The 24,015-nt window shown below is 45.8% G+C and overlaps 2 protein-coding genes across 7 annotated transcripts in view; both read right to left on the bottom strand.

Moving 5' to 3' along the window:
* Window positions 1–270: 270 nt before the first annotated feature.
* On the bottom strand, window positions 271–18,238 carry FAH (fumarylacetoacetate hydrolase). Its single transcript, XM_041469074.1, has 14 exons — window positions 17,274–18,238; window positions 14,960–15,070; window positions 14,217–14,338; window positions 13,109–13,158; window positions 11,566–11,656; window positions 10,933–11,030; window positions 10,624–10,676; window positions 9,138–9,237; window positions 8,267–8,397; window positions 7,442–7,517; window positions 6,868–6,914; window positions 5,606–5,707; window positions 4,484–4,601; window positions 271–395 (listed from the first exon to the last, which is right to left on the bottom strand). The coding sequence occupies exons 1-14, from the start codon at window positions 17,463–17,465 to the stop codon at window positions 316–318; spliced, it is 1,371 nt and encodes a 456-aa protein (XP_041325008.1). The 5' UTR covers window positions 17,466–18,238; the 3' UTR covers window positions 271–315.
* A 1,416-nt stretch (window positions 18,239–19,654) lies between these two features.
* Window positions 19,655–24,015, bottom strand: part of ZFAND6 (zinc finger AN1-type containing 6) — a 36,447-nt gene continuing 32,086 nt past the window's right edge. For all 6 annotated transcript variants that reach the window (XM_041468813.1, XM_041468809.1, XM_041468810.1 and 3 more), the window contains 2 exons: window positions 21,217–21,330; window positions 19,655–20,623 (listed from right to left, as the gene is read on the bottom strand). In XM_041468813.1, the coding sequence (XP_041324747.1) occupies window positions 20,475–20,623; window positions 21,217–21,330 (263 nt within the window). In that variant the 3' untranslated portion in view covers window positions 19,655–20,474. The remainder of the gene's footprint in view (window positions 20,624–21,216; window positions 21,331–24,015) is intronic.

Here is a 24,015-nt window from a genome sequence, read left to right as displayed (position 1 = left end):
GCCTAGTACTCTGAATATTTAAGCTTACTTGAAAGCCTCTTTTCATAATTATGAAAAAAACATTAATATGGTAGAAGAGTTAAGAATCTCATTTTCCATTTCAATCATCTTATTCATATTCTGAGAATTTTAGGCTAGCACTGAAATCCTTTTCTTATCACACCAGAGAGCCACATTCACCTTTAAGATATTTATTGATAATTAAAAATAGTAAGATTACAATCACTCATATAAAAATAATAAATCTGAATAAAGCAGGATGACTGGTAGAGGTGGGAAGAGGGTTCCTCCTTGGATGCCACATTACTCCAGGCCTCATGGATTGGACAGGGCTGGAAGGATTTTTCCTGAGCACTGGCCAAATCCCACACGGAAGCCGTTGCCCTGGCAGTAACCTAGGGATAGAAAACAACACACAGCTTGTTCTGTAAGGACAGCAGGATTTTGCCAGGAATAAAAGTGAAAAAAGGCATAAAGAGACTAAAACCAAGTGAAAACATCTCAGATATGCAACGAGGGGCAGAATAAAAGAACACCTGGAAGAGCTCAAGTAGCCTAGGAATATGAGAAAAAAAGCACAAACTGTTAAACACAGCAATATTCAAGTTCAGTGAATTGATCAAAGAACAAACAAGATGTGCCAGCAATATTTCTGTTTTCAAACCTAACCTGCAGCACCATCAATCTACCTGGCAAACTGATTCACTGCCTGGCCCAGCCCTGCAATTAATCAAATAAATCTGGATTCTCTTCCTGCAGCATCAGGACTGCTCTTGGGATGCTGTGATGCTGACAGCCAGAAAGGCAGTCATTAAACCCCCTCCAACAGCAGGACCTACCCTTGCAGAAGCTGTTTCTCTTGCTAAAGTCAAGTGCTTTAGTTCCATGAGAAATTCAGCATCTGACTCCAAGTTCTCATTAGTGCTGTGTTATATAAGAGGGGTGGGAGCTCTGCTGGCTGAGCTCATGGGGCTGTGACAGTGTCTCTGACCAGGGACACCTCTGGGGACAGCTCTGTGTCTCCCTGCTCTCGAGTGATGGAGGTGATGACGTTGGGACAGGGATGCTGCAGCTCCTCCTGCTGCCACGTGTGGCATTCACATTCTCTGAAAAATACCTTTGCCCAGGATTTTTCTCCTGGGAACCTGAGGAGCCTCAGAGAAAAGGAAAACAATTCTTATCATATTTGCTTCTTCTGTGTTGTGCTCACATGTGGCATGTTTTTGGAGAATGTTTACCCACAGGTGATTGTTCCATTGGGTTCTGCTGTGAGTTGTTTTCACTCATTGGCCAATCAGGGCCAAGCCGTGTTGGGACTCTGGAAAGAGTCACCAGTTTTCATTACTATCTTTTTAGCATTCTCTAAGTATCCTTTCTGTATTCCTTAGTATAGTATAGTATAGTTTTCTTTAATATAATATAGTATCATAAAATAATAAATTAGCCTTCTGAGAACATGGGTTCAGAGTCATCATTCCTCCCTGCCAGGAGGAGGGAGGGAAATACAAATAAAATAGCCATGGGCCAGCCAAGCTGCTCCACAGGCAGCAGCCACCAGCAAAGCTGGGGGCAAAGCAGGGGAGGGGACCCAGCCAGGGCCTTCTGGCCCCTCTGAGGAGTCTGTTCTGGGAAGAGCAGCTGAGGAGACCTGCTGTAGCCTGCTGCTGCAGCAGCTGACCAAAGGAGGGACAAAGTGGCATATGCTGCATTTTAAGGACTATTTCACAGTTAGAGATGGATTCTCCTGATGGAATCATCACCTGCATGTGATAAAAACCAGCTGCCTTCAAGAAGGAGCTCAACAGAACAGAGCCTAATTCCCACCCTTAGCACAGATCATGGAAAACTCCCCTGAGGAAGAGGAAGGGTGGGCTCAGGCTGCAGGGCAGCCAAAGTGACTGCAGCACAGAGAGAGACCCTGCCAGCCCTAACCCACAGTGCAGCTCTCACAGCCAGGCTGAAATTAAGTTTTCCAAGGACAGTGGTGTCTCTAAGTGCTTGTGTAAAGCCACAGACACCATCCTGCTATCTGCCAGGTAATCCTCATCCTTAAGCAGCCGTGGAAAAAGGCACTGTAAGGCTCAGCTCAGCTTCCATTTGCCTCATTAGGCTTCATTGCCAGCTTTCCTTTGAGCAGCAGCTGATTATTTCAGTCCAGTTTGGTTATCCCTGCTGTCAGGCACAATTTAGAGCAGCACCAAGGAGCAGCACACTGAACAAAGCCAGCCCTGTGCTGCCAGCAGCCCTGGCCCGAGCTCTGTGTGTGCCAAGGAGCTGCTGAGGGGTTTTTGCAGGCAGCTGCCAACACCAGCAGGAGCCCTTCCCCTGCCATGCTCCCTCCCTGAGACACTTCCTGGGAGAAATACATTTCTCTCACTTTCAGAGACTTAACACATGAGTGTTAAGTCTCTGAAATAGGTCCCACGTGGGGAGTAAGAATACAAAGTTGAACCAGAAAAGCAGAAATGATGTGTTGAGCACTTGGCAAGAGCTAATGGCTGTACCTTGGGAGAGGATGGAATAGCACCAGCCCTGCCCCAGGGGTGCCTTAAGGCCCTGGACCTGCCACACATCACTAAATAAATAAATAAATAAATAAATAAATAAATAGGAGCAGCTCCCAGAGAGCCCCAGCAGCCCCTGGCTCTTTGCAATGCCCTGGTGCCACAGCCACAAAGCGTGCCCGTGTGAAATGGCCCAGCAGATCAATTGCCATGGCACTGCCCCACTGCCTTCCCCAGCTTAGCAGCAATGCCATCTTTAAACATTAAAGACAGTCAGGATTCTAAGCATTTAATGAACTAACATAGCTTGTCCTGGGCAGGAAGAGCATGGCTCATGGGCTGGTCACCTTTGTCCCCAGGCTGGCTCCCCGTGCCAGCAGCTCCCAAACTGTGAGGTGCTCCTTGCCAAAAGGGATATGGGTGTGCAACTCCAGCATCCCTCACTGCTCCCTGATGCAGGGCTCCTGGCACAGTTTCTGGAGGGAGGCTGGGGACTCTGGAGGGCAGTGTGGCACTTTGGATTGCTGGAGGAGTGTCCCTGCACACATGGGGAGCCTGTAGAGAGCAGCCTCAGGTGGCTCCACGCTTCAGCTGCTGGGAGGCTGGAGGATGTCAGAGGCACTGGGGACTCCTCAGGGTCATCACCTATGGCTCTCTCTAGTGCATCTCAGCCTCCAGCTGTCTCAGCATTTCCTCTGTCAAACTGGCAGCAGCTCACAGAAACACGATTTTATTTTCAAGGCTATTGGATGGGCTGCCAGGCAGGAGGCACTGGAATTGCCAGGGGACTGGAATACATACATTCCTTTTTTTTTTTTTTTAATCACAGAAAATTCTTGACTTTTCTTAATTTTTTTTTTTTTTTTTTTTTTTTTTTTTTTTTTAAATCATAGAAAATTCTTGACTTTTCTTATTTTTTTTTTTTCTGGGAGAAAAAAAGTTTATAATTTTAAACTGTTTTGTCAAAAATCCTAGGAGTCCAGGTTGGGCTGAGCAGGCCCAGGTACACATATTAATATCACACCATGAGGCAGCTGCCCAGGTGTTTGTCACTCACATTCTCTCTGCCCTCAGTCACACCTGGGAAGTCTTTCCCCACTGCTTGAGCCGTGTGTTCCTGTGCAGATATCTCTGATCACATCTCAGGATGGAGCTGCTCAGAGCCAGGTGTGGCACTGGCTGGGTCTCAGCTGGTGACACACAACATCCCACAGGACATTCCCTAAAATCCCAGTAGGTCACACAGCAAAGACGCTGAAGTCTTGAAACAAAAGTTTCTCATGGCTGTTCGTGCCAAATATTTGCCACCCCAAAGATGAGAGGAAAGGAAAAAATAGAGATTTGTTTTGCACTAGGCTTTGGGTCAAAAACAAGTAGGAGTGGGATTTAGATCACAAAACACTGTGGTAGATTTTAATTCATAAAATCCTTAGATTATCAAGATGAAAACTAAAACCATGTCTCAGCATAATCCAGGTCTCAAGCAGAGCCCTTTCCAGAGGGGTCAGCTGCTCTAGAAGGCTCCATGGTTTCCCACATACTTGATTTGCAACACACTTCACTGAATATGCCTAGGTTACAAATTAAATATTATTTGAAAAATAGCATTTTTTAGCATTTTCCAAGCTCTGCTCCACATGCAAACTTGCACTGTGGTGGAAACAATTAACTGCTCCCTAGTCTTGGGGTATTTTTACCCATAAAGGCAAACCTACCTCCATCATCTCCTTGGTGCTCACACAGTGGCATAGCAGGAGTATTAAGGACTTAGAAAAGCAAATGATCCATTCTAGAAAGCATTGATGGCAGGGAAATTTCCATCCACTGCTTGAGCCTCCTCACAGGTAGATGGAAGCAGCTGTGCTTGCACGGCAGGTGTGTACAGACAGCCCAGCTCCACACCAGGGGCTCGTGCTGCTGGGATCAGCCTATGGAAATGTGTCCTTGCTGCACTGTAAGAGCAGCTATCCAGCCATTACCTGTCAAAATCACTTCATCTCCATCCTGCAGGAATTTACGAGACTGCCCACTGCCAAGAGGGATTTCTTTTGTTCCGTTCCAGGACAGCTCCAGCATGGAGCCAAAGCTCTCTGGCTCCTGCAGCAAGAGTTCATAAACAAATAAACAATTTTTTAGTATCTCTCCTGCTGTTCAGCTTCTTGCTGCTGGGAGCAGACACACAAGTATGTTACCTCTACAGAACAGAGTTTTGCTGCTGATTTCATTAATTGATACATTGGGTCCTTTTCCTGACTTTGCATTTTAATTTCTTGCTGGCTATTAGCAGTAATGCTTACAGCTGTTGTTATCTGGTGTATTTAACATAGTGTTCAACCTGTTAAAGCAGTTTGGGTCTGCCACAGCAAGAATGGAAACAAGTGGAGGAGACTTCTACAAATCCATTGCTTTTATGCAATCACGTTTCAGATTTTTAATTACATTTTGTTCTTCAGAAGAGCAAAGCTGCTGTTTGTGAGTCTTTAATGTCTTCTGCAGTACAACAGTCTGAAGATTCAAAAAGCACCTCAGAAATGCTCAAAAGTGAAGTACATGCATCCCAGCTTGCAAACACCTTACCTGAGGCTGTCTTTGAGACAGCATGTACAGGATTTGTGTTTGGTGGTTCAGAAAGTGAGAGTTGCCCATATGTTGCAGCCACTGCCCAAATGGCAGCTCAAGGGGGGTAACAGCTTGTGCAGCTGGCTCCAGCTTCATTGGACAAACTAAAAGTTATACCCAGGCACCTTTTACATTCTTTTCAGAAATAAAAAGCTGCATTTCACAGAGGGTAAATGGATTGTAAGGATGCTTCCACACAGAAGCTAATTTGCATACATTGTAAAATAATTCTTAGGGAAAGAAGCACAAGAGAGATCAAAACCCCAAAACTCAACAACATAAAAAAACCAGCCAAGCAAAAACCCTACCCAAACCAAACCACTTCTCAGTGTGAGCTTGGGGCCACCAAAGCAGCACCCCAATGTGCCTGGGAAGGAGCTGCAGATGGTTTTGTGGTGCTCAGATCAGGAAGAGCTTAGCCCCAAGCCCTGCTCTGCTGGTTCTGAGTTGCTGACCGGTGATTTCATTGTTTCAACACTTACAGGTCCACTGATGGTGCCAGAGGCCAGGAGGTCTCCAGGCCTGAGGTTGCAGCCATTGATGGAATGGTGAGCCAGCTGCTGTTTCATGGTCCAGTACATGTGCTGCAGGAAGGAGGAAGAGGGGCTAAAGCAAGGAAGCAACGAAGGACAAATTCTCTGGTGGCCATTAGGCTGTGCAGAATGGAGTCATGGGGCCTGGCCTATGGCATTCATAAAACCCACACTTTAACATGCAATTTAGTCCCTTAAAACTTCTCTTGTTTCAGCTGGATTTCATTTTAAATCTCTTCTTCCTCTCTAAGACCAGTACTGCTGACCCAAGCTCCATGATTACACCCAGTATTTTAACAGCCTTGTTGAAAAATCTACTTATTACTGATTTGCTGACTACTGATTTACTGATTAAGGTAATTACTATGCCAAGAGCCAAATGTGGATATGAAATGGATTGAGAACTGCTGCAGCTGGCACATAGATCTCCTGGCTTCAATCAGTGGGTGGAGGCAGAGCCACCACGCTGCCCACAGAGGGGATGGGGCAGACCCAGGCTGGCAGCAGGGAGTGCAGCTAAATTAGAGCTGTGGCTGCAGAGCTGTACTGCAAGAGACAATTCCCTCTGCCTGTAGTCCTCTGTTCTCCCTGAAAAATGGGCACAGAGCTAAGGATGCTCTGAGCACCCCAAGGTGAGCAGCAGGGAGAGCTGTCCCCCTTCATCAAGCATTCATCAAGCATTTCCACCTCACAGGGGGATCCATCACCATCTTCATTTCATCTTTCAAAAATGCTGCAGAGCTGTACTGCAAGAGACAATTCCCTCTGCCTGTAGTCCTCTGTTCTCCCTGAAAAATGGGCACAGAGCTAAGGATGCTCTGAGCACCCCAAGGTGAGCAGCAGGGAGGAGCTGTCCCCTTCATCAAGCATTCATCAAGCATTTCCACCTCACAGGGGGATCCATCACCATCTTTATTTCGTCTTTCAAAAATGAAATGTTTTTCATTTTTTTTCTGAAAATTTTTGACTGCTCAGGGAAGTGGTGGGTTCACCATCCCTGGAAGTGCTCAAAAGGTGTGTGGATATGAGGGACATGGTTTAGTTGTGGGCTTGGCATTTGGACTTGGACATCTTGGAGGTATTTTCTAACCTTAGTGGTTCTATGATCCTGTTCTACGAGTCTAATGCAAAAAGCAGTGTTTGAAATTGCCTGGGCTGGAGCTGATGGCATCAGCAAGATTGCAAATAAACAAAAGATACTGGAGCCTTACCTTGAAATTTGATCTGCATATAGTAGTTGGTGTGCTCATTCCTTCTCCTGCAGAAAATAAAGGATAAAAAAGAGAAAAGCAATTTGTTTGTGTTGGATGAATGATGTTGGAGTCTTTTTATTTTACAGATGGATGGAGACTTCTTTTATCACTGCAATCCCTAGTGAAAAAAACAGTAATAACAATTCTATTGCCATGAAGACTGGGATTTCATGGAAAACAAGTGTGTGGGGATTGCACTGGGGCACCATCAAGCTGCCCCTGGTCAGCAGGGCCTAAGGTGGGGGCTGAGCTGGGTTAACATCTGGATCCCACACAAATCTGCTCATTCCATGTCCTGATGACCCCTGCCTATGCAAGGAGACCCTCGGGGACCCTCCTCAAGGGGAGCTGGCCAGCTGGGGGGCACTCCCTGCTTGGCACATTGCTCCAGCAGGGAGCTGAGCAGTTCTGCCCCTTTCTCTGGGCAAAGCAGGAAAAGAGGGAGCCCAGAGCCAAGTGCCTGGAGGTTGTGGTGGTGCCACAAAATTTGATTGGCAATTGCAGCTTTGTAACCCACTCAGCTTTGCCATACCTTTAATGGCAACAAAGAGCTTGATGTCAAAAGTGTAGGGCTCTTTATCCTGAAGGTAGGGCAGCGGCTTAGGATCCTAAAAGCACATAAAAGACATCACAGTCTAAACCAAAAGGAATTTAAAAGTCCACAAGACATTCCAGTGAGTATTGGTGTACCCAGCCTGTGCTGCACAGCCCATTCACTCCACCATTCTTACAGCTCAGATTATCACTTTTCTTGGTCTCATGCACACACTTTCACAGATTTTGCTGAACAGACATGATACCCATGTAATCCAATTCCTTTTTCTGCACCAGGTTTGCAAAAGCCATGCCCATCATTTCAGCGTGGATGTTAATCCAGCACAAACAGGGTGCCAGCACACTTTGCTCTGTGCCTGCACAGAGAAGATGGTGAGGTCTCTGCAAGGTTCCCTAATCTTTTCCAGTTTTAACCACCTGCACAATGCAGACAACTGGAAATGCCTGAACAAAGTGTTTTGGCTTGACTCCACCCTCTCTCCACCACTTACTGGATGCTAAGTGCTACCAAGGACCCAGAAGAAGCTCTGGTTAGTTTATTTTCCAGGTGTTTTAAAGATGATTTTTCTGCCCCCCTCAAGCAGGATGACAGCACAACATGTGCCAGGGCCAGTGACATCAATGAGCACTTGGACTCAGAGGGCCCTTCATCTGCTCAGAAGCAGAATCCCAGCTGTGGATTCCATGGAGACAATCCTTGGCATGGAGGCAGCTCAGTGATTTCTGATGAAGGCACCTTCCAGCTCTGCTGACATTTTTCTAGCACTGCTTTTTCTTTATTTCAACTTTTTCTCTTGCTGACCTGGACAGGGTTTGGCAACACAAATGGCATGAGAGCTTCCATGGTGACAACCCAGGGAGAGATGGTTGTGCCAAGGCTTTTGCTCAGGAAAGGACCCAGAGGAACATATTCCCACTTCTGGATGTCACGGGCTGGGAAGAGAACATTCAAAGCACTGCAGGTGAACATATCCTAGGAATTGCACATCCATCAGACCCATGGAAGAGTAACATGAATTGAAATTGCTACTACCCCCAGCCTTTTCTAGCTGTTGTGCCCAAATCCTAATTTAAATCCATCCATTTTCAACCCAGTGTTCTTAGATCAGCTAGATTAGGATGATAAATCAGCAATAAGTAAAACAAACCAGATCATCCCCATATAACCAGTATTTTTACCCCCACTTTAATTTTTTATAGTTTCTATTTATAATTTATTATGTATAATTTATAATATATAAATTATAAAAATGAATGTATAATAATCCTTTTATACCCAGCTAATGGTCTTTGTCAGCCATAGGGAGAATTTCAACAAGGTAAGTCTGTGCAGAGACTGAGGGATTTGTGATTGCCAAATCCTTTTCCTGACATTGAAATCAATCACCATCCTTGGTATCACAATTCTTAGGATTCCTCCATCCCTGCCCAGAAGAAACTAGACTGAAATTAGCTCTTCCATAAGTAAATAAATCTTCATTAGGCAGCAATTTCTGGTTCTACTAATTGATCAAAGATGGATTGATACAGGCAACACTTCATTTTCATCCCTTTCAGTGTACCAGTGGGTTCAGTGATCAGTTCTGCTGTTGGAATATATAATTTCTGCCTCTCTGGTGTTTCCCGTGGTGCTGTACCCCCCTCTCCAGGCAGGATCCCACAGCAGCGCTCACCGCTCCAGTCGTTCATCAGCACCATCCCAAAGATGTGCTCCTGGGCCCTGCTGATGGGAATGGGCTCCCCAAACTTGTTTCCAGGACCTACAAAGAATGCCTGAAACCAAAAAGGAACGTGTTGATTATGTTGTTGAAGCTAAAAGTCTTTACAGCACAGAGAGTTACGGTCAGCAGCAATAAAGGCTGAACAGGATGAGTTTTGCACCATTTCCCACACACATTTGGACAAAACCCATGGCCTGCTCCCCTCTTCCCCCCCTCCACGAAGCTGGCAGGCTTGAATTACTTAAGAGCTCTGTGTTGCTAAGAGACAGGCATTAAACAAGGGCACCATGTTGTCAAAATGCAGGAGGAAAAAATGGTCCCTCCTAATTAGGTCCGGATGCAGAACAGGTTTGCCCACTGGAGGGACTGATTGCTGCAGACAGTGAACAGGAAGGAGTGCAAAGACATCCAAGGGGACACTGAAAGTGGCTGGAGCCTGATGAGACAGTGGGGAAGAACAGGTGGAGAAATGTGCCCACTAAGTAAAGTAGGCCATGAACTGGGTGCCTGCACTCATTCCCTTAGGAATCCACAGCCTGCACATGCAGAGGATTTTATAGGAAAACTCAGCTGTCTCTTTCTGTCTACAATGTGGAAGTTTTTCCTTCTGTTCTACTGTTTTCTACTGCAGCCAGCAGTAGAACTCAGGCTGGAAAGCAGAGCTGTGGCAGCACCACAGGAACCCCACTTTGTGGCACTGCATCTCTCTCCCCTTACAGCACTGATTGGCAAAGAACACAGCATTAAAGAGTTTCACTGCATTTTTAGAACCATTTCCATCAATATTACACTTTTTCCAGTACTTTTTTTTAAAGGGAAAGGATTGGGAATAAAACATACAAAAATTATATCAGCTATTAAAATGATATAAATCTTAATAGAATCCTATGAAACCCTCCCTTCTGGACCACACCAAGTCACAGCATGATGTGACTTCCCACCATGTTTTTTTTTACAACACCCACAGCACAGGTTTTAACTTTCCAGGCAGGAGAACCAAGAGTTTGAATCCCACTGCCAAGAACTCAGGGCTTCCTCTGCTCCAGCACAAGGTGCAGACAGCCTGGACTTCCCAACCCCCAGTGTCCATTGATGGATCCTGGCTGCAGTGCAGAGGTAACTGCTGACCAGGAAACGGGCTCTGGTGGCTGTGAAAAAGAATTCTGCTGCCTGACTGGTGCTCAGCTTTGGCCAGGTGAGCTTTTTCCAGCCTGAGAGCTGTATGAGCAAACCTCCCAATGAGCTAAGGCACCCTGCTCCTCATCCAAAGCAAAGGTTTGTTCCACAGAAATCCTTACTGCCTGCAGCACAGACAGCTCAGAGGGGAACACAGGAGTGGACCTTATGGGACATTCACTTTAGAAGAAGTTAAACCCACCCTTTCTTCCCTGTTTCTATTTTAATATTTTTCAAGTCATAAGGAGAAAAAACCTCTCACCATTTCTAACTCGATATCCAGACGTTTACAAGCACCAAACACTGGGGGTTTATCTGTGGGTAGAAGCAAGAATATATTACAACAGGGAGGCAGCTAGGGAAATAGAAGTAATAGCCAAAAGAAACAGCAGCTGTGCTGCTTGGCATGGAACAGAAAATGGACTTAAACCAGGCCTTTCTCTTGCCCTGACCCCAGGCTGGGCTTTAGGCAAGGCATCCCAGACCCTTCCACTCCACTACTCCATGATGTGGAGCAAAATTAAAGAATGAAAGGAATAAGAATCTGGATTAAAATCCTCCCAGAACTCACCATTGTCAGGTTTCATCTGTCCCACAGGTCTCCGGATGGGCGTCCCAGACACCACAACAGACGATGCCCGGCCGTGGTAGCCCACAGGTAAGTGCAGCCTCGAGAAAGAGCACCACAGTGCCCGGGTTAGCTGGGTGCCAGAGCAGCTTTTTGGGGTGGAAGCACCACGGGAGTGGGAGGTACAAGGAGCAGGAGCTCTGTATGCATGGGCACAGATCTCAGCACTGTATTCTGATATAAGGATGGAAGTGAAATAGAATATAATAACAAAACCGTGTTGCAGTCTTAATGCACTGCTGTGCCACTGCTCCAATTAATTCCTTGGATCTTAAATTCTGCTTTCTTTTCACTTAGCAAAACCTAATTTTTTAGGTATATTTGTTTTTAAACTGGGGGGCTGCACAGAAACTGGTGTGGCCACTGCAATGAAGGGCAGTGCAGACTCAGCTGAGGCTGGGGACATGTGGAATTTGGTTCTGGTATTGAACTCTGGACAACACTGATTCTCATCTGCTATGAACTCAAAACAGTGTGATCCTGAAAAACTACTCAGACCTTTAAAACATCATGTATATGTACGGATAAGCCTGCAAAATACTGCTGCACTAGAGAACAATCCAACAATCCACCCACCAGTTCGGCATCAGAGCGTTCTCCTTCCCCCTGAACATGATCCCAACGTTTGTGGCATGCTGGCGTGAAGAATAGAAGTCAGTGTAGTCTCCTGCACGAGGAAAGAATCCATAAACCAGGGATCAGTGGCAGCACAGTCCCTCATCTGCGGGGGCTGCAGCACGTCATCCGCAGAGAAGGAGACAGCAAAGGGCTCGGGGATGTCAGTAACAGCACCAAGGGGTGATTAACAGTTCACCTATAAATTATGCAGATAAAAATGGCTTCTTTTATTTTATTTTTATTTTTTTTTTTAAGTCTCCAGTAGAGAAGAGGAGGGAACACGCAGGACACAAAGCAGCAGCCCCCTTTTCAGAGAGAAGCAATTCCCGCTGCTTTTCTCCAGCCGGCGGTACCGGCACGGGAATTCGGGATACTCAGGACATCTGCTGCCCTCTGCTGCCATCCCTGCAAACAGCTCCCACCCTCCCGAGCCACGGGAAAACGGAGGAATGAGGGGAAAACACAGTCTGGGAGGGTGTATTTGCATTATGCTGGTTAGTGAGCTCAGTAATTATCCTGCTGCTCCAGGAGGATCCAGCAGTAAGTTATCCCCTACAGTTCCAGCTTCCCAGAGGAGGACCCAGCCACCCAGGAGAAGCAGGAACCACACACAGGACAGAGCTGTGGAATCCTAAATGCCTCATATCTGTGTGATCCAGCTCAGTGACATCAGGGCAGTCCATTCCCAGTAGCCATGGGAGCCAGGAGCCAGCAATTTTCTGACGGGACGTGTTCAACCTGAAACTGTTTTCAGGAAGGTATCACACCTATGGGAATTCCTCATGGTTCCTCTGGGACAGGCTAGAGTTTGTCCCAAACCAGGGCTGTGCCCCCAGGAAGGCAAAAGCCAGCTCAGAACAGAGCTTGGATAGAAAATGGGCACGTTCACATCCCTGTTGCTGTGCAGGTCATGCCCTCAAGTGACTTTGATAAGGTTGGTTTGTGTCCAAAAAGAAACTCCTGCCAAAACCAGGAAATGCTTATGTATCTATATGAATATAGGAATCCCAAAGCAGTCCTCATGGGAGTGGAGGCAAAATCTGGGATGCAGAGTAATGGTCTGGGAGTGGAAATTCGTACTTGTTCATGAGGCTGCGCTGGAATATCTGCCTTGGAAACTTTGCAACATCTGAAACATTTTCTGATGGCAAAAGGGGAAATTGTTGGAAACTGAACAAGTGTTTCTTTCCTGGCTCTAGTCACAAAGGCCTGTGGTGATGCCAAGCTGATGACAGGAGTTATGTACCACCAGACACTCCTGATTTAGTGGAAATTGCAAACAGGAATGCTCTGGCTGCTATTGAGCTTCCCCAGGCTTTTATTCTTGTGCCACAGACAGCACCTACCTTTCATTATGTACAATAATCTACTTCTGGCTGCTGCAAAGCCCATTCCCTGTCACAGCTATGATGTGTCTGTCTGAGCCAGCTGGAAATGAAGGAGCTGCTCCGTGTGGGAGCAAAGGGCAGGGCTGAGGAGCCCCCGGCTGCCCCACACTCACCAATGTGGGCAGGCAGGTGCATCGTCGCAGCAGCTTGAGGTACAAATGCTCTGAAATGAAAAATGATGCCTTCAGATCTCAGAAAACTTGCAGCTCCCACCCGTAAGAAGCATGGAAGAGGCTGACTTGCTCCCCCAGCTTCTCCTTTAATTTAGTTTGCAAAGCCCCACAGAAAAAAAAAAAGCCTGGCAGAAAAGCTGGTGACTGCACGGGCTGCTGTTTCTGGGATGGATACAGAAAAGCAGCAGCTGTCAGGGTGTGATGTGAGTGGGGAGGGGGCAGCCCTGGGCTGGCTGGATTCCCGAGGGGCACAGAGAAATCCCAGAGCCCGTGCCCAGGACAGCACTGCCTCTGCTGAGTGGGATGATGAGTTCACGGCACGTGGCTCCTGGAGGTCTGATTCCAGCTGCTGGCCCTGTTTGTGGCAAGCAGCAGTTCAACCCCTGTCCTGCTCAGGAGAGCCTAAATCCTCCCCATCCCCCTGGCAGGACAGGGAGGAAGAACTGCTGCTCACTGCCAGGCACTTGCGGTGCCTGAAGCATCACTCCAGAGGTGTGGGGTTAATGGGCACCCCTGTTTTCCATCAGCACAGAGCAGAGCACTGTCCTCCCCTCCTGCCCCTGCACAGCCCCAAAGCTGAAGCCAATTTGTGACCACACGCTCAGTTTGAGCAAAGTCCAGTGGTTACTGAGGACAATCTGGGGGGTGTCCCCTTCCTGCTCCAGGTGTGGCAGGCAGGGAGGAGGCCCCGGGGCAGGCGGGAGAGGTGGAGACCCTTGAACTGTGTGTCCATGGAAGGCCATGGTGGAGCGGGGTACCCAGAGGAGCAGCCCAGCCCCACAGAGAGGCAGCAGGTCTGGACACACCCAGGGCAGAGCTGGCTGTTTCCAGGTGGAGGGTGACACCCTGGATCTGCGGGCAGTCACAAGGTTAATCAGAGATTAATCTTTAGGCAATTAAGAGAAGGAAGCACTCGATGTGCACAAACCCCAGTTAATTCCCACGTAGGAGGCAGGTGGCCACGTCAGGCTGTTGGTTTTGGTCTCCTGTCACTCAGGTGACACAGGGCACAGCTCCCTGTGCCTGCAGCCACTCGCTGCTCCCTCACCTTCTCCGCAGCTCCGCGTTGTCCCTCAGGGTGGGCTCTCCAGCTGACAGCAGCTTCTGGAGGAAAGCCCTGGCCTCGGTCCATGCTGGCCAGCCCAGCCCCATGAAGGCGTTCAGCGTGGGCTGACAGTGACACACAGGTGCAGGGACAAAGAAAAGACCACATTTTGCTTATCCTTCACTGCAGGAAGATGTCCCACACTCCCACCCCGGTGATGGATGCCTGTACCTGGGGTTATGTGGCCGTGGCTGCCCAGAGCACCCCACAAGCACCCCTGCCCATGGCTGCCCATCCCCATCACACCCCACAAGTCCTCTGCAGCAGGACCTGCTGCATGTTGGCATCACCTCATCCTTCACACCACTGCAGGCCCTGCTGGCTTTGATATCTCAGCCCGCTGAGACAGAGTTGTTTGTATTTACTTTTATCCTTTACACAACCTCCCTGTCATTAATAACCCACCCATGGAGTGTTGAGGGCACAAGCAGGAGTGAATTAATATTTAGGCTTTATGTCAGACACCTGCATTGCCAAAGGATGATGACACTTTCCTGGAAAATGACCTTTGGACCCCTGATGCCCCTGCTGTCCTTGCTATCACACCTGTGATGGTTTTTGCTTACCAGAACCTGCCTGACAACACATTTCCAGTTCATGTTCTTTATCTTACCACAAGTTGCTAAAGTGCCTCATGGAATATTTTTAAAATGTTTGTGGAAATTAGAACAGACTCTGATAAATACCTGGTCAAAGACGTGCTGGTGTTTGGCAAGAGCTGGTCCATTGAAAAGATGTTTAATGACACTGAGATCCAAAATCTGGTCTCCAATGGCAACCCCAAGCCTGTGCCGAGGCTGCAAAGCAGCAAGAGGAGGGGGAAGAGAAGAAGAATTTATGCTCATACCCAAAAATGCCCCAAAGAGGGCACAGGGGAAGACAGAGTTTAACCAATCCAGCACCAAGAGCTGGTACCACAGCAATGGACCTTCAAGAGCCAGTCTGAAGCTGGCTGCTGGAAAACGTTAAGCCCTATGGGCAGAGCATCACTGCAGACTCCCTGCAGACCTTCTGGGGTGGAAAGAGCCTCATCCCCATCCTTTGGGGAAAGGACAGCACAACAAGCAGAGGTTTCTCTCCCTGCCCTTTTTCCCCCAGAAAGAGGCTGACTTGCTCATTAACACCCCTCATTAATGACATGCATTGCAGAATAAGCCCATCCATCTGCAATATGCTGTGAAGAGGGAAAACACTACTGCTCCTTGTACCAGTGGGGAACAGAAGCATAGGGAGGCCTTGGGCAGGGGGAATTCCATCCCTGTGGGTATGCCACTGGAGAAACAGTCATTTCTGCACCCCAGCTCCTCCCCAGAGGACTGAGGGACTCCCCTGGTGATGCCAGGAGGCACACCATGCCCAGGCACATGATTTCTGTGCCTCCTTGGACGAGGCTGCCCTACACCACCCATCCTCACAGCACACCAGGAGCTCAGGACGCGCACACCGAGCCCAGCCTGGATCCCTGCTGGGTCCTCGCTGCAGGAACAGCATCCCACACATGGGGAGATGGGACAGATGCAGCCCAGGAGACAAAGCTCCTGTTCATGCCCCGGGCGCGTGCGGAGCCAGCGGCGACGGCGGGGCAGCAGCACCGACAGACCCACGGCAGCTGCACGGGGCAAAAACACACCACAGCCTCCATCATTGTGTCTTCAGGCAAAGACAGACCAACTATTACAGCCACTCTGAAAAGCAGCTCACCAAAATAACCATCTTCAAAGATCCACGCTATTAAAACTATTTTTCAACCTTTAATTTCCAAGGAAGATTCCAAATGTGGTAGTAGGCATTTATTCAGCAAACATTCCTGCAGGAAAAAACTAAAGGTCATGTCAGGTTAATTTGTAACTGGGATAGTCAGGAATGACACCAATTGTTTTAGCCTGAAATCATTAAAATATTCAGCTACCACCAGAACATTATTCTCCTAAATAATTTCTGTAAGTCTTGCCTGTCATTTCACAGGGTTTGAGTGAAAATGTCTTTTTCAGAGAACAGTTACTCAGGAAGACAGAAAAATAATCCAAACTTGCTAGATAACAGCATGCACACCATCTCATTTTAACACACCATCTCATTTTATCTTCAGAAAATACCATATCAGAAAACACAATCTTCTGGTTTATTTTTTTTTTAAACCTACATGGATAACTAGCAGAAACCAGAAGACAATAATGAAGTTTCCATAAGCAGTGACAAATAAATTCTCCACTTTTTCCTTCTGAGAAGCAGCTCTTGGCTTGCTTCCCTTTCTCCAGGAGCTCCATCCTGTCAGGCACTCAGAGGTGTGAGGTTCAGCCTTGCTGGGCTCAGTTCTCAAGAAAACTGGGAATTGAGAGCTTGCTAGAAAGGTTGAGTCACGTTTTCTTATGTGATCATCATAAAACAGAAGGCCTGGAGCTGGCTCAGCTGGCAGGCTTCGGGCCCAGCTTCAAACATGACACATTTGCACACACTTAATACAGCACTGCATAAACATACACCCAATAGAACAACAGGTCAGCTGCAAAAACAGGTAAAACACACATTTGGTGTCCTGGTTTAATGCTTTGGCAGCCACCAACAAAACTCCCCAAGAGCAGTAGTTACTGGGGCTTTTTAAGGGTGATGGTGTGATTACAGTTACAGAGAAAATAAAAGACTGCATTAAAAATAAAAAAGTTGATTGTGAAACGTGCTGTGCCTCTACGCAGGGAGTAGAAGGGTCAAATGTCACAGAAATGATCAAAACCACACAAGAAGTACTGTACATATTAGCCAAAGTATTTCTCACCAGTATTAACACTTCTGATTTCTTTTGTGCAGTTTCAAAGCTGCAATCACAATAATCACACTAAGGAAACAGACAATGTGTCAGCTACAGCTTTGCCACCAGGTCAGGAAGCCCATGAGTGTCTCAGGCTGGGAAGTCTCCTTTATCGCACATTGCTAGGAAATTCTGCTCTCTCACAGCCTTGGAAGAATTACAACATCCCAAGAGCAAAGTTTGCTGTTACTCACCTCCTCCTTCGTGGAGAAAACCCCATAGGGGAGGTTTTGGAGAGGAAAATCAGAGTCCTTGTCTACCTGGATGAAGGACATGCTGAGCCCTGAGCAGCCCCTGCTTGCACACAGTTCCCACCTCCCAGGTGCTTTGTGCCTTCCTCGGAGGAAGATCCTCTCCAGGTGCTGTAACCCAGAGCAGAGGGGCATCAAATCCCACCCTCTGCCCTCAGGCACAAACCAATCGCTGCTCCGTGGCCATCCCACCCCCTGCCTGGCCCTGGCAGTGGTTAATCAGTGCCAGAGGTTGGCCTGAGTCAGCAGCTGTGAATTGTTCCCAGCCAGGCAGTGACCCTGGTGAAAGGGGATCTTCTCCTCACAGGTACCTCTCCTGGAGGTGTTTAGAAGATGTGCAGATGTGGCACTGAATTTAGGGGTGGACTTGGGTTAGCAGCTGGGCTCGATGTTCTTGGAGGTCTTTTCCAACCTTAACACTTCCATGATTTTACAAACACATGAAACCAAGGCCTTCCTGTAACAGGTAACTCTCTGGGGGTGAAGGATCCAGCAGCTCTGAGAGCAGAGGTAACTGCCCTGGTTTCACTTTGGAGGGGTCACTTGTGTGCCAGGGCCCTGGTGAAGTGATCATGTCCACACTGACTCTCCCACCACAAGCTCAGCAGCCCTTGGGAAGTTGCACAACTCACACATGAAACTGCACCTTTTGTGGTTTTCAGTTTTGCAATGCAGCTGCACCTTGTCAAGTTCTTCCATTTTCTCCAGATAGTTCCACCACCTTAAAACCACAGACATGTGCAGCCAACCATAAAGAACAGGGAGCCTGGTGCTTCTGCTCCCAATCCCAGCATTCTCCTACCTGCAGCAGAAAATTCACGCATTGTCAGTAGAAGCCAGTGATGGAACAGCCTCAAAATTAGAACTAAATAGCAAAGGCCGTATCTTTCAAATGAAAAAAAGGAAGATACTTGTGATTGCAAAGTCAAAGAATTGGTTTGCTGCTCAACCTTTTTTTTTTTTTTTTTGGCAGAGGAGTCGTTAGAAGAAATGCAGCAAATGGAACAGTTAGAGATTCAGTGCAAGATGATATAACAGCTGCTCACTCGTGAAGACACAAGCTCACAAGGTGCTGTTTGAAAAGGGGTCTTATTTAAACATCACAATGCCTAGCTTGTGGAAGATTTCCTGTAAAATTTTCCCAGACTGTTGGAAATGTTTTAAACATAGTGAAGAGGTTTTGTGGACAGATTATGGGATGTGGGCTATAGAACCTGCTTATTCCAAAACTGAAACAAAACCACATTGAAAACCTGTTCCAATACAGAGTCCAACATGAGCAGACAGACTCAAGCATTTTGTAGTGCTGTGAATGAGCTGGTGTTAATTAAAATGTTAATCTGCTAACCTCAAGCTGATGACACAAAATACAGATTGAAGTGCAGATCAACCACCAGGGTAACACAGGGCCATTACCAAAGCAAACAAACATGACACAATTCTCAGGTGTCACAGAAAGGTGGACATCCAGTCTAAATGTAAGATTATACAAGAGACAGGAAGTATGTGAATACTTTTCTTGTACCTTTCCTTCTTTCAGGCACCAGAACACACAACCACACAAGGTTTTCCCCCACCTTGGGAACTCTATGGTCTGTTCTCTCTGCTTGGCCCAGAAGCAGAGATGAAAGGTGAAAGGCAGATTGGTCAGGAGGGCACACAGGAGAGAGAAAAGGAAAAGAGAGAGACCAGAAATAGGGAAGAACTCAAAGTGAGAAGGATTAGAGAATAGGGAAGTAGCAGCAAAGAGGAAAGCAAACAGAAACCAAAGGTGACACTGCTGCTTTTCCATGCCCTGTGCTGTGTAAGAGGAAGTTTAGCAAATGCTTTGAGGAAATACAGGCTCTCTGACCCATGATAAGGCAGACCTTTACTGAAACTTGCCAGTAAGTTATTTATTCCTTCCTTCCTTTACTATAAACTCCATGTGCTTTGTAGATTGTGGTTAGGCCATTTCTGCAAGCACAAGCTACTTCATTTATTATTCAGTCTTGCAGATGACTTTCTGTTACCACCAGAGAAAGCTCCTTTTGCTGCACAGTTTATATCCTAAATGTACTGCTTTATCTACTAATTGCCAGCCATAGCTTTTTAAGAGCATTCTGAATTTTAAAATCAACAGTCAAGGTCTGGAAGCTGCAGTGTCTCTGGTAGTTACAGGTGAAAAAATAAAAAAAAAAACCATCAGAATTTAACTGGCATTGGGAAACACGTGGTAGCTGTAAATGAATACACTTTAAGTAAAGGAATCACCAATGGAAGGTCTCCATTAAAATAAAGCAAGAGAAATCCAACTTACATATGCCAGTGACAGCCACAGGGGCTCGGATTTTTTTAGATTTTATTTAATCAAAGTTAAGACGTGGATAAACATAAATACAGCACAGGTACTTCAGATCATTCTTCATATTTGTGTACAGACAAACTGATGGATGTAATCCCAATGAAAACTGCAGTCAATGAAGTGCATACAGCCTTCCCCCCACACACACAAAAACAAACCCCAATTTAAAAAAAAAAGAAAACAACAAAAAACCCCACACAATCTCAGCACACACTCTCATTACAAATGATTCATACATAAATAGGTAGAGGGTGCAAACAAGCTAATATGCGAACATGTATAACCTCTCGTTAATGGGGAAAAAAAACCAGAAGCAGCCATAATGATTAAAATACATTCAGTTACTGATAACTAGTTGTGCCATACAAGGCATTATCAATAAAAAAAAAAAAAAAAAAGGAAATTGTGCTGCAGAGAAAAGCTATATACAACAAGAAAATAAACTGCAAAGTTAACGCATGCATGTTTTATCCTGGAAAAGCACAGCCCTCCAATATTTTCTCCATGTTTGTTATAAAAGCCCTCTGCACTCAACTAAAATTAAAATGATCTTAAAGGATAATACTTGTAAAGTTTACTTAAGTCTTCAGCCACAGAAAACTGCAATGAAAATAATGTTCAGAGTCATTTTCAAAACAAAAAAACGAAAACAAAAAAATCTATTCATCTGATGACATGCATGATTAAAAGGTCTAGGCAAGATACACTGCTCTACGTTCCTGATGACTAAGGAAAAAAGCTCAAGTCAATTTAATCTGCAGATGGTCAGAAGATTTTTGTATTCCAGCAGAAGCAGCAGTTCAGATCTTCTGGATCTTTTCCCCAACAACTACAGGATTCTCTTTTCTGATTTTCTCAGCAGCATCAGCTTTGTAATTGTAAGAGCAACTGTGTACATCTGAGTAACGGTGCATTCCACAGTAAACGTTCCCACACCGGCACTCGAACCCTGTGGACAGAAACAGCAGCTTAGACATTTCAACATTCATAATTGCACCGGTTTGCTTTAAATCCTGAATGTGTTCACTCACTAGCAGTAAATCTCAGTCACCAGTGGCAATCAATCAGCCAAAGAGCCTCTGCTGCAGAAAGCAGAAGAATCAACAGTAATACATTTTTAAGTGATTACAGCAAGATTTGACTTGACCATTCCTTCTTTTTCCATGACACTCTAGCACAGAACATTCCTAGAGAACTCCTGCTCTTTTGCCTTGTTTATGAATCTTCACCCTCCAGAACTCAGGCCCTTTCACTGAACCACTGCAAAGATGGCTAGTGAACGACAGCAAACTACCATCCAATTCCTTAGCTAAGCAGACTTCCAAAAGGAAGTAATTGGGATTATGAACTTCACTTTAAGACAGGAGGCTGAAAAACAAAATGATACATGAGTGACTAATCTAGTAAGAGTCAGCTGAAAGCACCTTTGACTGTTATTCCAAATCAATATCAAATGACCATGCCCCATTTTCCCTTTAATATAGCATTTCAAAGAGCCAAAGCCTAAACAAGCCTAAGGAAAGTGAAATCAGTATTTCTTACCAGTCAGTCCAACCTTCTTCCTGCACATGAAACAACGATTCTTTTTCTGTTTTGGTTTGTCAAGCGACTTGTCCTGTTCTTCAGGTGTAGGCTCTGCATTCTCTGACACTGAAGCTGACATTTAAAAAGTTAGTAAGAACAGTGGAGAAAAAAAGTCTGTCTCTCTCTTTTTGAGTCCTACAATGATCTAAAGCCCATGCTGTACATTTGGCCATTTTGCTGCAGCTTCCATGTCTGAAGTCTGCAGTCATGCACTGGTCCCTCTGCAGAGACTGGAACTCCCTCCTTCTAGACCTTCAATATAATTTAAGAAAAGAACTCACCAAATGCTTGAAAATACCACAAAAACAACCAAAACAATGAACATTAGGTTTAACAGCAAGATTCAGCACTGTCAGATCCAGGAAGAAAATCCAACAGCCAAGTGTTTCCCCACAGTGTTACTTGCCCAGCTCCCAAAATCTGCTTGCAAGAAGCACTCCATATAACAGGATCAGTTGAGCCAAACACCCTCTTTGAAATCCTGAATCAACATTATTTTTGCTGAAGACTGCAACATGGAGGCCACACAAAACACAGAATAATTTCTGAAACACAGTGTTTCAGAATAATTTCTACCACTGTGATGCTGCTGCTCTAGCACACCTGGAAAAAGCCTACACAGGCCATAAGTCACTACCTGGGGTGAGAAACACCAGCTCAAGAGACCCAGACTTATAGGGTGGAACTACACTGCACTGGAGCCCAGAAGGAAGCAATAAAAACCTGATTTTAAAGATATTTCTCCTAAGGCATCTTTCAACCTACTTTAGTGTTCTCTCACATCTAAAAGAAACAGGTTACAGGTTGTGTGGGAGAGTATGAACAAGTAATAGTAGTATTTGCCTGAGTCAGGTAAAAATAGAAGTTGGCTGGTTTTCCTCAAGTATTTGCACATTCCTTACATTACAAAGCAGAAACAGAAATGAAAAAACCCAACTTCATTTCAAGAAGGGCTAAGAGCCAACCTCTGCCTACCAGACATAGCTGGATCACAGCAGGACAAGTCTCCAGTGACTAAGATACACAGAAGTTGGGAGTATTTGCAGCAAAGAAAAAAAACAAGCTCCAGCTGGGAGGAGTGTGGATGGAAGCAGAGCTAGAACCAGTGCTGTAAGGAAGGGAATACAGCAGCAAGCTCAGACATTTGTCAGGGAAAAAGCTGCAGGCATCTCTGTGCAGCTGGACTTTTCTTTGTCAGGGACTGTCAGATGCAGTTCTGTGCTGGCTCTTCACCAGCTGACAGCTCTTCTGCATGACAAATCCAGTGGGGTTTTTCATGTGCTGCTATTCTGATTGATTTTTTTTTTTTAAAGGAAAGGGCACTCATCACTTTTGCTACATATCAAAACATTGTACTAAGCAACATCAATGGATAGCAAGATACCTGATCACCAGCAAAGACTTTGCCTGAGGGGACAGTATATTCCACAGACTAATCTAGAAAAGATACTTTTATACATGGTCTATTAAATCCTTCTCAGTCACCATCTATGTTACAAGCAGAGCTTCTCTTTGTCCTGAAATTTATAACAATTCATAGTTTGCAAAGAAAAAAGAAGTTCAATGGCTTTAAATGGTTGTTAAAGGGCACATTTCTGAGTGGGCATAATATCAAAAGGATTGCAAGATCCCTCGGTTCTAAAATCAGCAAGGACTAAAAGACGTGAGGTAAGTACCAGAAGGGGTTAAGACTTACTCAAATGAGCTTGTGTAGTTTTACACAAAACAGATATTGCAGTCTTTATTAATTCATTAAGACATAGTCATGCCATGAGCCAACATTCTCCAGCTTGCATTTCCTGTTGTAGCAAAATCCAGTTACCTCAATCTAAGTGTCACTAAGAGCCTCTGTAACTATTAGCTAAATTTAGGAAAAATTGGCACTCTTCCTGCATAACAAGGCTCTCATACACCCTTACATACATTTTCTTTGTGCATATGGCTCTCACATTAAAAAGGTTCAAAAATATTTAAGAGCTGCTGCTCACTGTAGAACTGAGTGGGAAGATTCTTCTACTGCACCACAAGTCACTTTGTATCTACTGTAGTAACCATAAATTTTAGGTCTCAATTTGCTTTTGAATAGAAGCTAGAGATTTGAACCAAAATCCTCTATGATAGTCACAAATATCCCAACCACTTTAGATGACCAAGTGCCATTGTTCAGTCTATAAGCTACCTGTGATGACCACAGCAGAACAAAGCCAGGTAAGATGCAATACTGCCCAGCTTGGAGCCACTCCCAACTGCTGGACTTCACCTGGATTCCAGGATGCTGCTGCCTGCCTTCCTTGAACCAAGTCATCCCTTCCCCCAGCCCCAGCCCTGCCTGTAGCCAAAGAACAGAAGCCCTGGCAGCACCACTAAAAGCTGCCAACTAACCAAAAAGGAGTAAAGCATAAACACAGTCATATTTCTGGAGCTGACAAGTTGGGCTGGTCACTAGAAGTTCCCTGATTTACAGAACATGTTCCTAGCTGACCAAAACAAGCAGAACCTGGATTTCCTCCTAAAGGCATGAGCTTTTCCTATTGCTTTGCTTGTGCAAACCCCTGCCTGAGCTTCAGTGTGCTCTGACTGAGCACAAAAACAGCAGCCACATGACAAAATGCACTCCAGCCTCTGCACCCCTGCAGGCACAACACAGCTCTGTGTGTGCAGCAGACACCCAACCTGTTCTCTCTCTCTCGATGTTTTACATCCATCACCCCTGCATTACTGGACAGAGATTTTAAAAGAAAAAGGTTTCTCATTCCT

This window comes from Pyrgilauda ruficollis, unplaced genomic scaffold (assembly GCF_017590135.1).
Source record: "Pyrgilauda ruficollis isolate IOZ18807 unplaced genomic scaffold, ASM1759013v1 scaffold23, whole genome shotgun sequence".
In the NCBI taxonomy this organism is placed as follows: domain Eukaryota; kingdom Metazoa; phylum Chordata; class Aves; order Passeriformes; family Passeridae; genus Pyrgilauda; species Pyrgilauda ruficollis.
Note: the sequence above shows the minus strand (reverse complement) of the source record. Positions and strands in the feature narration are given on the sequence as shown.